The sequence below is a fragment of the Leptodactylus fuscus genome, chromosome 10, assembly GCF_031893055.1.
Source record: "Leptodactylus fuscus isolate aLepFus1 chromosome 10, aLepFus1.hap2, whole genome shotgun sequence".
Lineage (NCBI taxonomy): Eukaryota > Metazoa > Chordata > Amphibia > Anura > Leptodactylidae > Leptodactylus > Leptodactylus fuscus.
The window spans coordinates 7631176-7647249 of NC_134274.1; the positions used below are offsets into that span (position 1 = coordinate 7631176).

Below are 16074 nucleotides of genomic sequence, written 5' to 3' on the forward strand. Positions count from 1 at the left end.
GGCTGGCCAATGCATTCCTATGCGAATGCAGAGACTTAGCAGTGCTGAGTCAGTTTTGCTCAACTACACATCTGATGCACACTTGGCACTGCTACATCAGATGTAGCAATCTGATGTAGCAGAGCCGAGGGTGCACTAGAACCCCTGTGCAAACTCAGTTCACGCTAATAGAATGCATTGGCCAGCGCTGATTGGCCAATGCATTCTATTAGCCCAATGAAGTAGAGCTGAATGTGTGTGCTAAGCACACACATTCAGCACTGCTTCATCACGCCAATACAATGCATTAGCCAGTGCTGATTGGCCAGAGTACGGAATTCGGCCAATCAGCGCTGGCTCTGCTGGAGGAGGCGGAGTCTAAGATCGCTCCACACCAGTCTCCATTCAGGTCCGACCTTAGACTCCGCCTCCTCCAGCAGAGCCAGCACTGATTGGCCGAATTCCGTACTCTGGCCAATCAGCACTGGCCAATGCATTCTATTAGCCCGATGAAGTAGAGCTGAATGTGTGTGCTTAGCACACACATTCAGCTCTACTTCATCGGGCTAATAGAATGCATTGGCCAATCAGCGCTGGCCAATGCATTCTATTAGCTTGATGAAGCAGAGTGTGCACAAGGGTTCAAGCGCACCCTCGGCTCTGATGTAGCAGAGCCGAGGGTGCGCTTGAACCCTTGTGCAGCCTCAGCTCTGCTACATCAGAGCCGAGGGTGCGCTTGAACCCTTGTGCACACTCTGCTTCATCAAGCTAATAGAATGCATTGGCCAGCACTGATTGGCCAGAGTACGGAATTCGGCCAATCAGCGCTGGCCAATGCATCCCTATGGGAAAAAGTTTATCTCACAAAAATCACAATTACACACCCGATAGAGCCCCAAAAAGTTATTTTTAATAACATTCCCCCCTAAATAAAGGTTATCCCTAGCTATCCCTGCCTGTACAGCTATCCCTGTCTCATAGTCACAAAGTTCACATTCTCATATGACCCGGATTTGAAATCCACTATTCGTCTAAAATGGAGGTCACCTGATTTCGGCAGCCAATGACTTTTTCCAATTTTTTTCAATGCCCCCAGTGTCGTAGTTCCTGTCCCACCTCCCCTGCGCTGTTATTGGTGCAAAAAAGGCGCCAGGGAAGGTGGGAGGGGAATCGAATTTTGGCGCACTTTACCACGCGGTGTTCGATTCGATTCGAACATGGCGAACACCCTGATATCCGATCGAACATGTGTTCGATAGAACACTGTTCGCTCATCTCTAGTAGGGACATTGATGTCCTCCATGTGCAGTTTTACCATGGACCCCGCACGTGTTCTTGTGCATGTGGCCTTAAATGCTGCACCATAGGAGTGGTCACCAGTTTCCAGGTGATTTAGGGATCAGTGATCAGGAGATTGGGGGTCTGAGAGTCCCTCTAAGGCTTCCATATGAATGGACCACCATCACCGCACCATTGACTTCTACGGGAAGAGATGACAGCCCCTACTGGGAATAAATGTCCATAGTGGCACAACCTTTTTGAATGATCCTTTAACCAATGAGAAAGATTGCTTTGCTACAATTCTGCCAGAATTTAGAATTTAAGAATTACAAATTTCATAGAATTCTGGCTTAAATCGTTCCTCAAAAGACAACGGGGCTACATGTTAAATTAGCTTGGACTAGTCTATCCATCCCATCCATACATGGACACCAAATCCTCACCTTTGCACACTTTTTCATGTAATTGCTCAATATAACTCTTGCGATCAGGGTCTCTCCACGGATAATGGAATTAGGAAGATTGTCAGATACAAAGAATTCCTGGAAGGAGGTGATGTTGGCCGGGTACTTGGACAGTCCAAAACCAGTCTTAGAATCAAGACAGAATGAGTGTCCCTTCCATTTAGTGATGGTGCCCGGCATCGTCAGGGTTAGCAAGGTGGAGCCATTGTTACTAGAAGAAAGAGGGGACAAAGATAAGATACAATTGGTGAAGACAATTCCCGAGTCCTCACTGGGGACATATCCATGGTTGTTACTATTGGTCACCGAGCTCTTACCTGGTATGGGTTTGACCAAAGTACAACATGTCAGGAAAACTTGACCGCACAGTTTCCTTCACTGTAGTTGTACGTCTAGCTCTTTCTGCTATTGGGGATTCTGCGACCATGGCGTCTATATAAAGAGAATGTTACTAGTCACACAGGAGTAACGCACAGCTTAATGAAAGATATCAAAAAGGGCGACAGGTTTGTTTTCGGAAACCCTTGTCTACTGAGCATGCCGTAAAAAAAATTCTTTGCAAGGGAGAGTCACTAGAACCCAACACAACCAAGTCCGCAGATCGATAGGCGCTTGTGAATCAGGGCCTCCATTACTGAGACTGTCAATAGGCAGATAACAAGGGTATCAAGCGCTCATTGCATATGGACAAAAAATAAAATTAAAAAAAAAATTATATGTTGGCAACGATACACAAGAGGAAACCATGGTCAGATTCTGCTGGGTTAATATGAGGATGACAGACTCCCTTTAAGGGTCATTTCACAGTTTTTGTTTTTTTTTCACAGGCAGAAAAAAAATCCGCTTCAGGAATTAGGAGACGGTATTTTGACATCTTGGCATGACGCGGGTTTTGATGTGGTTTTGCAAAAACAGAGCCAAAAAAAAAAGCCATTGACTTCAATGGGTTTTATCCAGGCGGAATCCGCCTAAAGATCAGTCATGTCGGATTTTTTTTTTTCCGCTAGAGGTAAAAACTGCTAGTGACTCCCATTGAAATGAATGGGAGGTGAGAACTGACCCCAAGGCTAAGGCCCCACTGGACGATCCGCAGCTATAAAGCGTTGCGGGAAAAACCGCGTTGAGGACGACTTTGTTACAATTATATCTACGGGGAAACTGCTGGCATTTCCGTAGATATAATTGACATGCTGCGATTTCCAAAAACGCGCCGGGTTTGGAAATCACAGCATGTCCGTGCTGCGGTTTTTACCGCAAAGTGGGCATGGGATTTGCAAGACTGTAAAACGCTGAGATTTTTTTCCAACGCGTTTCTGGCCCAAAAGAGCTTTCCAACTCCCAAATTGATTTTTCATACTGAAACTAGGGTAGGTCATCAGTATGATCTGTCAGAGTCCGACACCTGGACCCCACACAGATCAGCTGTTGCAGCAGCCTTTGGGTACTTGAAGCTGTTAGTAGATGGGGAGCGTGTGCAGCACCTCTCCTGTACAAGTAATATCCACTGCACAGTGGGGGGTCTGGGAAATTACAGAGCCACTCCTAGGATGCTGCTTATGCTCTCAGTCCATTCCAGCACAGCTGATCTGTATGGGTTCCGGCTGCTGGACCTCCCAGAGCTCACATACGGCTAACTTATACTGTGGACACGTCATCAGTATGAATAATCAATTTGCGCCTGGAGAACCCCTTTAAGAGACGTGTCCTGTGATACTGTAAGCACACACCCAGGGCTGGCGTCAGCGCACGGCATAGTCGGGCAAGTGCCGGGGCCCACAGAGCCTCTGGGGGCCCCCCGGCACTTGCCTGTCACAATTTCAGCTCATCGGCGTCCGTCCGCCGATGAGCTGAAATACATACGCGATGCAGGAGCTGTGAGATCAGCTCCTGCTTTAAAGCTCCGGCCCGGCTTGCGTGTGTAGGCGCGATGACGTCATCACGCCTACACACGCAAGCCGGGCCGCAGCTAAGCAGGAGCTGATCTCACAGCTCCTGCATCGCGTATGTGATTGGAGGGAGAGAGGAGCGTCGAGGGAACGATGGAAGGTGAGTGATAGAAGGTGAGTGTAAGTGTTTGTTTTGTATTACATTACATATTAAGGTGAAACATAATGAAGGGGGCCCATGAAACTGGGGGGCAAATGAAGGGGAGGGGGGAACGGCATGACACTGGAGAACATGAAGGGGGTGGGGAGAGAACGGCATGACACTGGGGACAGAGATGGAGGGGGCCCAAAGAAACTGGGGGGCAAATGAAGGGGAGGGGGGAACAGCATGACACTGGGGCAGATGGAGGGGGGGAGAACAGCATGACACTGGGGCAGATGGAGGGGGGGAGAACAGCATGACACTGGGGCAGATGGAGGGGGTGGGGAGAGAACGGCATGAAACTGGGGACAGAGATGGAGGGGGCCCAATGAAACTGAAGGGGCAAATGAAGGGGGGGGGGACGGCATGACACTGGGGCAGAGACGGGGGACATGAAACTGTGGGCAGATGAAGGGGGAGAACGTGATGAAACTGGGGACAGAGATGGAGGGGGGACATGAAACTGGGGGCAGAGGAAGGGTGTATATGAAACTGGGGGAGAGATGGAGGGGGGGCATATAATTTACAGGTGACTGTAGGAGGATTATACTGTGTGGGAGCACATAATAAATGAATGAGAATGGGTGGAATCAACATAAAAGTGGGTGGAGCTAAATTTGCAGCGGCTCTTCCTACTCTTTAAAAGATTGGGAGGTATGGCGTTGGTGACGCCACACTCCTGCATGACGTCACTCGCTTCATCTGCAACGCACAGTGTCTCGACTCCCCCACCTCCTTTACAAGGGGGCCCACTGAGGCTCTGTCGCCCAAGGGCCCATAAAAACCTGGAGCCGGCCCTGCACACACCCATCTAGTGGTCTACATAATCAAAAATTCTCAAAAACGTTTCCAATCATTTCTAATCCTACGTAACCCCCTTCTCTGATCCAAGAGGCAACAATGAATATTGCTTTACCTTCAGCAAAAATAGTGGCGGTTATTGTTCGTCCAGGAGAAGATATCCCGCCTGCAAAAACCGGTCGTTCAAAATAGGGATCCGCACCACAAAGTTTAGGTTTCTGTAGTTTTGTCTGTGTAATAAGAAGTATGCCGACATTCTAAAGAGAGACAAAATTGCAAATGATCAGGAGACAAGACGAATATATTGTAAAGGCCAATCCTAATGGTCAGGGTATTATCAGGACTATACATTGTATCCAGGCGCCAAGGCTCCTTCCAGTGACTGGTTATGCCCGGTACTGCCCCCAGCTTAGCATGGATTTGGGGCATGGTTGGTCCGGTTCCCTTAGATCGGGGGAAGCTTCCACGTATTCCATTATATGGCTGATCTGGATCTACCAAACCTCGACAACTATTGCACAAAAATTCAGTTTGATCAGAGTCTGTACAATACTCACACTCAGCTGCTGCATGGCGTCCACTTCATTTGGTAAATATACGGGTGTATACCACACGCCATCTCTCTGGATTTGCTTTTCGGCATTAATACAGGGAGGGTCTGACGGAGCTACATAGTATCCTTCCGGAGAGTATCCACTCAGACTGGTGTATTTTAGAGAGGAAAAGACCTTAAAAAAACCAACAAATTGACCGACGTGAACAATCATCATTTGACCATCTTTGATGTCATTCTCTGAATTTGTGCTACATAGACAATGAACGGAATACAATTCATTTGTGTGAACACACCCTTACAGAGCAGATTTTGTCTTACTAGCAGTTGGAACATCATCCAGTAAATGTTATCATGCAATGGCCAACCGGGGAATATTTGAGCTTCGACCAAACTATATGTTTGCTATTTGCAATTCTGTTACCCACACCAGTTTGCAAACAATTATTGCATGTTTGATAAGTCATTACAGAAGTGATAAGGACAATCTAGACCATGTGAGGACCATTATTTTTGGCCTAGTGACCTGGCTAGTGGCCAAGAAAGTATTAAAAAGGGGATCAACCAGGGGTGCAAAAACCAGAGAAACTAGTGTCCTCCACCGGGACTGCAGGCTCAGGCGGAGGCTCTTGCTGATCTTGCCAAAGCAGAAACAAGTCACTAGAGGTTAAGAGAAAATGGCAACTAGTGTCTCCATGGAATGGGGAGAGAAGAAACACAACATTGGACCCAGAAACCTGCCGTAAGAACCGCTCCTTGGTTTTAGAGGAAAGTAAGTGGCTGCATCTCAAGGGTACTAAACACCACCATCCAACACGCCCAACTGGAGTCCATCAAAACATCACGATGTTGGCTCTCCCCATGTGACCAGAGGTCCAGTCATCGGGCTCAATGGGAGGTGAAGGCAGGGAGGAATGGGTTTGTTTTGTCTGCACCTTCCCTTAGTCTCCAATCTCAAGAACCTTGGTGACCATTGGTTTCAGCTTAACAAAATTTCAGGAAAACTCGAAACAAACGAAATCATCTCTAGTCCCCAAACAGGGAGGTAAAATGACAAAACCAAAAATAGATATGTGAGTTGTAAGTGTAGTTCAGTGTATCGTACAGCTGTTACAGACTTCCGATGGATATAAAGGTTCCAATAATTGAAAACTCTTATATCATAAGAACTTTTTCGGTTTGCATTGCTTTGATACATTTCCTGAGTCTCACCATTTCAGGTGTTAGTGGTTTGTCTTGGCGTAGAAGCTCAAGGCTGGAATCGTAGATTCTCACACCACACAGGGAGCGCGGGGATGCGGTAATATTCAGGTTTACCTTGGAGCCGGGAGTTGCTTTTTCTTCTAAGAATTTCAGATATATCTGTTCAAAAATATAGGAGTACGGATATTGTAAAAAAGTTGTCAATGTTGCACCAATAGATACTGTACCGAGCTTCATTCCTTTCAAATTGTTGACTAGGGAAAGTTTTGAAAGGGATGAAAAATAGACAAAGACAGAAGACTAGACGGGTTAGTAAAGCAGAACTTTAATGTAGCAAGAACCGTATTGCTCAGGAGCGGAGTGCGAGTGCGATTTGTCATTACCTGGTTCCTGAAGCATTTCTCGGTATCGAGGTGAAGGGTGTGCGCCATAACCTCCTGCTTCAACATGCTGTAGACGACAACGTCAATAGCCGGCGCATGGTCTGGAGTGATCCGTACGGGGATGGTAAATTCTCCCTGCAGGGCTGTAATGTAAGAATGGAATGGGCCAGTCAATAGAGACACAATGTAGGCCCTACAAATACATTCAATATCTGAGGTCCTCAACATCGTAGTTACGTCCGATAAGTGGAAGCCCTGCACAAAGACTGGAGCAGAAGCCGCTACTACACCGAGCGGAGCCAGATAGAAAATAGCGATACTCACACTTTGTTAGATCCACTCGGATTTGACCATGGTTCAGAATCTTTGTCTTTGATATTATCTATGGTAAAAATGCAACAATATTTAATGGAGTTTAATGGAATGAAAGTTTGATGGAAAGTTTAATGAAAGTTGGTGGTGGCCAAGTGCTTTAAAGGGAACTTGTCATGTTCCACATGGTGTCTAACCAGGGCTAAGACATCTATTTTAGTACCCTAAGTAGATGGAGCAGATTGCACCCCTGGGGAGTCAAATACAAACTAGATTTGTTGCCAATAACAGAATCCAGACCGCAAACTAGAAGTGGATGTCCAGCCATGTCATACATTTTAAACTTCTTAAGATGTTATAAAACCAATGAAAGACAACACCAAACAACCGATCACTGGCTGCAGCCGTGACCTCACACCACTTAGATCACCACAGTGGTCAGTGATTGGCTGCACCAGTCACATGTCGAGCGGTGAACGGGTCAATATGGAGGCCCAGGTAACATTGTATGTCTAGGAGTCCACAAGCGGTGGGTGATCCCAACCAACCAAGGTGATCTTCCTATTGAATCCCACCAATGTTTCAGAAGAGGTTCCATGACCCAGCCATGAGTGAGTGTCAAGACCTATGTAATCCCGTATAAGCTTTTCGTTATCGCCTTCTCCATGGTCTCTTGTATCTGACCCCGTAATTGCTAATACTTACCATGAAGTTGAAATTTGTGGTGGTTTCACCCTTTTGAAGGCCAGATTGAGTAAATATGTACTTGGCTGTAAGATTATAGGTTTTTCCACATTGAAGTTCTTCTTTGGGTCGTTGTACATGCACAAAGCATCCATTCCAAGAATAGAAGCGAGTTAATGTGATTTGGTCACTGGAATAAACGGGCACGATGTAGTTGGAGTCGTAACACTCTTCAGAATTCTTGTATTTAATCTGGGAAGAAGAGACACAATTTAACACTAGAAGTCCCAGGGAGGGGTCATTTAACATTTCCACCATTGCTTCAAATGGGAGCTCAAAATGTCTGGGACTTCTAGTGTTAGACCAAGTGTGAAAACTGAGAATATTTCGACAACCCAAACTATTGTCCATCTGCATTATGCGGTCTAGTCTTGCCCATGCAGGGCTGCCCCGAGTTGTTTGTCTTCTCAAACTTTGCTTTGGCCAGGAGATACACCATCTCCTTTTGCCGGATGAACTTTACATAAAGCTCCCACAAATTACCCAAACCGCCAAGAAGATTTAGTGTGACAATATATCTCCTGTCCTCACCTCGATAGTGACTGTCGTTTTCTCAAATCCACTTGTATCAATGTAGACCTGGGCTTTACCATCGGCATCTGTGGTCAGATTCTTAACCGGTTTCCCATCGACTTGCAACTCCACCGTCTGGTTACTTAATGGATTTTGAAGACCATCTACCGCCATAATCTACAAAATTACACACATTGTTTCTTTTCAACACACAAAGTTTATAATATTTGGAGTAAACTTTTTGGTCAACCAGTAGTCGAAATACTAAGATGGATGAGACAACAAGCCATGTTCCTATAGAATTCCTAGAGGGGTCATTTACTTTATCTTGTATATAGGATCACCATATTCTGTAAAGCTTTAATCAACCATTAAGGTGGGCAAATACCGCCGCCACAATGTATGAACGAGACCCTGGACGAGAACCAGAACTCACCTCCGCGAAATAGTCAATCCCTTTTTTATAGTCATACTCCATGTTATCACGGATAAAAGACACCTGACCCAACCGGTTGGTAATGTCGATGGATCGCGACTCAGTCACTTGGATTCCTATTGAAGAGACAGAAGAACATTGCCTTGGACCAGTCACTATCTAGCGTCTAGGTTAGGTCAAGACGTACACTATAGAACAACTTAGACAAGCAGAGAATATACAGAAGTAGCAAAGTTTAATTTGACTTTTTCAATAGTTTGTGTTGTGTGATATGACATTTGATATTTATACAATGAGATATGAATTCGCCCAAGCGCACGTCTACAGAAACTAGACAACTAGAAGGTATTTCATTTACCGGATCCTTCTTCAGTCATAGTCATCGTCAGGGTAAGTGCCATAAAGTTTCCGGACCGATCGAGTTGAAAAGCGGTCGTGTCCACATCTCCAGTGAATGTCCCATTAGCGTCCAACTGCAAAGGAAATAATCTATTGTTTAATGATCTACGCCCCAGAACACACAGATCAGCTCCCCCCCCCCCCCCTCCTTGGGGTGTCTTCTGGTCTCCTTGGTGAGGTCAGAAGTCCCAGCTGACATCTACGATTGATACTCAATCATCGCATGGGGTGTGTCGAGGTCATAACAATGATGCAATCCAGAAGTTGATGCCTTGTATGTGACCACTATGCCCACCAACATCACCGACGAAGCCAGGACATTGCGGTAGAGCCCCAAATATAACTCAAACAATCCAACCCCAATTTTAAGCCAAACTGAATGGCCACAGACACAACCAGGATAGTTTGCAAGTCACAAAACCATTCCGAGTTTGGAAAAGCTGCAACACTTGTGATACACATCTGGACATTTCCATCCAAAAAGTTCGCTATGAGATGACAGGTCTGTAGATCTTAGCTCTAAAGACGACTTACAGCTCCAGTGATGGCCACACACAGACCGTCGGGGTTCCTGTTGCAGGCGTTTCCTCTGTAGTAATTCATTGGTGGTCTGCACATTTTGCCCGTGACCTTTGCGGGGACTCCCTGACCATAGGTGTACCTAAGAGAGAAGACAAGAAGCTTCACCATCACACGTAATGCAGATATTGGATCGCAGTAGTCATGGCCCAGCTTTAGTAGTTGCTGCTCGTAACGGGAACGTTAGAATTTGTAATCTCCTTGGTTTTGCCTTCCTAGTTTATATTCTCATCGGTTTTGTCACTTGTCCACAATCACCGGTAGGTGAATGAGGTCCAAATGTCGGATGTTTCCAACAAAATGAATAATATGCATATAGAATGTTGTAAATAAAATCAAACACTCGTATGATCCATAAAGGGAAGCATTAACCCGGCCCAGTGGAATATAAGTATACATATGTATCAGAGTTAACCTATCTATCTGCTGCGGGATACATTGCTATGGTGTGAGGTCATCAGGGAAGCCAATTAAATTGCAACATTTGTATCTCAACTCCTTTACAGAACATCTCGCCCAAGACCAGGCGGCCAACGCCTGAGATTCAGATACGTTAGGAGGATATACATCGAGGACTGCTATAGCTTTGTATACGAACGCTGCTTTGTACTTCATAGGGCACTTACTTGCACTCGGCTTTGTAGGTTACATTCTTGGTCAGGATGGTTATGGACTTGGGAACAGACAGTTCACACCCGAAGGTTGGCATAACTAAGAGATAAGATTGGAAAATCTGATCATTCTATGAATAACCCATAAGATTTGTATATAGATTACATTTTTTTTGGTAAATTTGCATATGTAGCAAATAAACAGGAACATTGCCATAGAGCTGGGCACCGCTGCTCCTAGATTTTCTGCAATTCCTATAGTTTTCAATGCAAAGGGTAGTTTAACATGTCCAACATTTGAGAACGCTTTGTCAAATTCTCAGGAATAGCTCATGACAAAATGACCCATTGCTTCTATCACATTTTCAACCTTCCCTTCTTGCAAATTGGCCACGGTCTAGAGCAGATTCTAGGGGAGTTATTATTGGTGGGCGGGGTTACATATGCAAAGCCAGCGGCGAGATGATGGTGAGACCAGTCTAGCCTTCACAATGCGAATACAGACCCGGCATCCGCTGTAATAGAGAGGCGGATGCCGGTGAAGGGTTAGACGCCGGCACAGGTGCCTGCAACATCGTTACGCTCCTGCCCTGCATGAAGCCAGCAGCGGCAGGAGCAATGCTGTTATTCTGCTCCATAAGAGCTTACATATGGATAGTAAGAGAACTTTCCACCACCTCCATCTCTTTGCATCCTTTAATAGGCGCTGCTCCACTTGGTATTTCTCTAGCCCACACCATCCCTGAGCAATGGTTAGTCCAAAACTGACTAGCACCAATTGCTCAGGAACACCAGGAGCTAGCGACCAATTGCTCCAGAATCAGTGGGGCAGCGACTATTGGGGGAATGCAGAATTTGGTGGAAGGTTCTCCTTAAATAGCTACAAACAAGTCCACTACTTCTACAAGAGACATGAGCACAAGTCAGTACATACCGTACAGCTCAACACTAAAAGAATTGGAGACGGTGTTGCCAGATGCCGTTTCAATAGTTATTTGGTACTCTCCGATTTCTGGATCAAGGAGGATTTCTGCTTTCAAGGTAAGGACGCTCTTCTTGGTTTTCTGGTTCACCCATTGATAGAGATGGTTTCCCTTGGGATCCTGAATACAACCAAAACATATGTCCATAAATCTATCCCAACTACATCTTTATTGCTTCGTCAGGTCAAAGTGTTTAAGGAGTTTGCTAGGCAATCAGGAGATACATTGTATAATGGGAGCTGTGTGGCCCCCAATCCCTCTACTACCGGCCCCCATGGAGTTGTAACATCATTGCTTTTGCACTTATGACCATTGAGGCCAGTGATTGACCGCAGGCGTCATGGGAGCCTCGCCACTTATAGTTGGGTCAGGCCATAGAGAGAACTAAATGGGGGTAGACAAGTGGGTCTTTTATGTTACACCTCCCCAGCCGTCATTTCGTTTTGCAATAACCCCATTCCGTCTGAAGCCCCACGTACCTGCAAAGTGGATAGGATGCCAGATCTCCGCAGGGATCATGCGGCCAGGAAAGTAGTTCACAATCTACTTTCCTGTCCGCATGATTCGCGCGTGGCAAGCACACGGACCCCATTATAGTCTATGGGGTCCGTGTGCTTTCTTTGCTAACCACTTTGTAATCTCCTTCCATTCTGAGAGTTAGCAAATGTCACAGTCTGAATGGGCGCCTGTGTGTGAGTTGAAGCCTCTAGACTTTGAATATAACAAATTGTTCTTGCATACAAAGGCCTCCTATTGTTTCATTGCCCCTATAGAGTCTAAACATATACCAGTGCTAAACCTGGATCGGGGCCATTAACTGACGGCTTACTTGAAATACTCAGTGACCGCTCCATTTTCTTACCGTAATGTAGATACGAGGATACTAAAAAGAAAGGAAAAGAAACAGAATATAAGCCATAATGAAATTGTTACATACTATCGATAAAAATACAGTTACTATAAAGCTATCCGGTAGACTTAGAGCCACCAAAAAACCCCTCGCCCGTCATTACGGACAACCCATCTCCACTCCCATCTCAATGGAGGTAGTGAGAGGTCCTCTAAGACGCCCATTCCCCAGTGACCACATACATAGACTTGTAGGATACTCACTTCTTCCTCCACCGGTTTTAAGTTGTTATCCATAGCAATCATGGTGAAATGGACTGGAAAATAAATCACAAGAAACATCCAATCAGGTTTTACATGAGAGTGACCCTAAATCTGACAACAAACACCCCATTTTCAAGAACAGATATTGCTTTCAAGGGAACCAGTCGGGGAGATTTAGGATAAATCCATCAGGACCTGTGGTTGCCTTAGTGTCCCGTCCCAACATGATCGCTTCTCATTAGATCAGTTCGATACAATATATCGAGCCATAAAAGGGATATTAGTTACAATATCGGTTCTAACGTTGCCCCTAAAGTCACAGTCAGCCAATTGCAAATGTTGGTTCACGGAAAAGCTTCGAAGGCGACAACCAATATGAGATTTCCGACAATGGGATACGTTAAGATTCTAGAATATCAGATATAAAATGAGATGGCCGGGTGCACTATAAACCTACAGTACCTGTCTGTCCGGGCTTGTAAATGACTCTTTCCATTTGTAATTGTGTAACTTTGCCTGTTGGCGCCACCACTACTGCTGTCCGCTGTGTATAGCTGTAATTATTAGCAACTGCGCTGGCTGTAAGATACACCGGGGATGCGGTCGTCACATTCGGGACCTGGAGCAAGTAAGAAAACAAGTCAATGAGATCATCTTTAGTTTGTAGTTCCTCAACTAGATGGGTGTTGAAGGTCTTCTACAAAGATATGAACCCGTTTCCATACTACATAGTCTGTGCTGTCATTTCAGCTTCACAAGGACCCAAAATAAGAAAGTAACAAGACATGAAGAACCCCACAAGAAAATGAATAAGTCACAACATATGTAAATGGTAGAAGTTCAGAGGGAAACCCAACTCACTCCCAACTCACTGGGTTATGGCAGAATCTCCGACTAGGGATTACATTGCCAGCCATATTGGGGTGGTAGAAGCAATTACCATTTTCATCCCATTTTGTTATCAATATAGGACACTAGGGATGTCATCCCAACACCTGTGGCCATGTTCTTGGAAGATAACAATGGGAAAAAAAATTGCCTCCATATTTGATATTTGCATAGGGAACATAAGGAACGCTATCCTATCATGTCTGCTAGTCTAGATAGGAGACAAACCTGGAATTCTGGACACTTGAAGGTGTCCTTCACAGGGACCAGCTCATCGACAATTGTGTGATTCACACCTTTCATCTCCAGTATCATAGAGACTTTGACAGGCTCGGAGTGGCGCTTGACATCATAACATACTCTGGCCATCTCGCCGCTCTTCAGCAGGGAAGAAACGGAGAAAGCGCATTGTCTGTAGAGGAACACAAAGGGATAGGAAGGGGTTAATGATATCATAGCACAAGTCACGCCGCCAGGTTATAAGTGGCTGGATATGGAACACGATACAGTGAAATGTCCATGTCCTCGGTGGAAATTTTAAGGTTCTCCAGTTAGTGGACATGAACCAACTGGAGAAAATAACCATAAGGCTGATGCGGAGGTCAGAGCTAGACGACAAATAAAGCAAAAGATCTGAAGACAACACCTGAGATGACACAATAAGGTCCACAAATAGAAAGAGGGCAATAATGTAGAGCAGAGCCAAGACCACCGAGAAATTGGAAGCGTTGGACCAAGGATTGGCCAAATATGTCCAGCAGAAGACAATTAGGGTTTATTCCTCATGGGATGACCTAGCTGTAAAACTTAGAAGACACCAATAGTTTGAAGTCTTCTATTACATGACAATGATACCAGATACATTTTGCAGAGTAGAATTCTCATTGTCCATGTTGCAATAGAAGAGGAGATGATGTAAATGTTCTTTCGTACGCGGCATTACTCAGAAACTTACAAGATGGGCGATTTCCATGTATACATTTACTAAGCAAGCTATAAGTGTCAGTCACTTATTATTAGGGTGGTTTATACTTATGCAATAAATGGCAGCATCTTATTATAGAGCCTTAGTGTAAGAACAGGTTCTCCGCTCGGAGGTTACGTAAGGTGCACAATGTATTCGGCAGGTTTTATCCCACAAGTTCATTAAAACTATTAATTGTCGTCTGACTAATAACAAAGACACGGAAAGTTCCTGAACAAGGATCCTCTGTCCAATGTGCCAAGACAACGTCGGCACAGACACCTCAGTCTGTCTAGTAAACTAGTGATTGATAAACCAGAATCCTGATACTGCCGACAATGCAAATATTGGACAGGACAGAAGCCGTATTCACAAAGCAGCAGAATCCTCAGCGGCTACCAGTTCGGGCAAGTCTAGGGTAGGAGTTATTCTTGCATAAAATGTGCAACTTGTTACTACTTTGCAAAGATTTGAGCAGGACAGGACAGGGAATGGAGTCCTGGGAGAAGGAAAGTTTACTATAATATATACCAGAATCTAAAGTATAGCTGGTATAGACCTGTGGTTATGGACCATGGATGGCAAAGTGATGTGGCTAATCGTTATAGAATGTGCATCATACTAGCCCAGGGGAGGCAAAGACTTGTTAATGGAAGCCTAGGTCAATCACTCACATGAGATACTATATATCTAACCATCCTATATACATCCAAGCCAGCACCTGTGATACTATGCACTATATATCCATCCTATCATGTGTGATCCTACCTGCCGAGCCAGTGTATAGAGTCCTGTATCATCAGATGTATCTAAGCCTCATATGTGATCCTTTGCTGTATCTAAGCTTAAGAACGATCATGCACACTACATTCCATGAGTGACAGTCCAATATATATATATATATATATATATATATATATATATATATATATATATATATATATATATATATACCATCCCTTGAATGATATGTCAGGGTTCACAGTTCTACGCTATCAGACGTGACATTATCAGGACATTCTGTGACTTACGTCTCTGATCTCCCTCCAGCGATGAGACACAGGAGGACCAGGCTCAGGAGAATCCCCTTCAGGTACATGGCTGGAGAGGACTGTTCACCTGCTGCAACGCATTCTGCTCCACCTGTCTTTATACACCTGGGAGAAGGGAGGACACTTCCTTGTTTCTTACTGTGGGAGTAAATCTTGCTCTAGTCTTGATCAAAGGAGTTTCATCTACACAGCGAGGAGCCTGTCAGTATAGAAGGAGCCTTGCCAAGAGGGAGAGGATCCCCTTCATAAAGGATCTATTCATAGGCAAAAACAGAACCACAACACCCAGAAGTCTCTCTTGACTATATCTGATCCTGGGAAAGCTGAATGAAACCAGTATAATCTCCGCCACATCGCTCCGAAGGGGAAATTCCTATACGTTGGCGTCCGATAATAAATCAGTGCCCCTGGAATTTTAGCACGTTTATTGATTTTTACCATTTCTATTCCCACCTCCCCATAAGTGAGGCGTCCCCTTCTGTAATACAACAATACAATATGACTATAACAAATCTGGTGACTTCAATCCCTGAAAGATTTTTCCATGCCCAGTTTTCAGGAAAGTGGCAAAAAATAAAAGCTTGCAATTTTGTTTCAGTGCAAGAACCTGGTTTGCAAAAAAAAAGTTTGCAACATTTTCTGCTTTTTAGCCGGACAACTGGAGCACAAGGCAAAATAAATGTCCCTATGAGTCTGGGAAAAAGCTGTCAGTCTGCCCATGTGCATGT

At 44.9% G+C, this 16074-nt stretch overlaps 1 protein-coding gene across 1 annotated transcript in view; it reads right to left on the reverse strand.

Annotated features, from left to right (window-relative positions):
- The window catches only part of LOC142183268 (ovostatin-like), a 34414-nt gene extending 19003 nt beyond the window's left edge, over positions 1-15411 (reverse strand). Inside the window, exons 1-19 of the mRNA XM_075258296.1 lie at positions 15326-15411; positions 13559-13742; positions 12905-13061; positions 12443-12495; positions 12192-12212; positions 11281-11449; positions 10362-10446; positions 9691-9817; positions 9116-9230; positions 8758-8873; positions 8340-8498; positions 7770-8000; positions 7077-7134; positions 6753-6895; positions 6379-6528; positions 5171-5341; positions 4729-4870; positions 2042-2156; positions 1704-1935 (exon numbers count right to left, since the gene is read on the reverse strand). Coding sequence (XP_075114397.1) covers positions 1704-1935; positions 2042-2156; positions 4729-4870; positions 5171-5341; positions 6379-6528; positions 6753-6895; positions 7077-7134; positions 7770-8000; positions 8340-8498; positions 8758-8873; positions 9116-9230; positions 9691-9817; positions 10362-10446; positions 11281-11449; positions 12192-12212; positions 12443-12495; positions 12905-13061; positions 13559-13742; positions 15326-15393 — 2496 coding nt within the window. The 5' untranslated portion in view covers positions 15394-15411. The remainder of the gene's footprint in view (positions 1-1703; positions 1936-2041; positions 2157-4728; positions 4871-5170; positions 5342-6378; positions 6529-6752; positions 6896-7076; positions 7135-7769; positions 8001-8339; positions 8499-8757; positions 8874-9115; positions 9231-9690; positions 9818-10361; positions 10447-11280; positions 11450-12191; positions 12213-12442; positions 12496-12904; positions 13062-13558; positions 13743-15325) is intronic.
- Between the last annotated feature and the right edge of the window lie 663 nt (positions 15412-16074).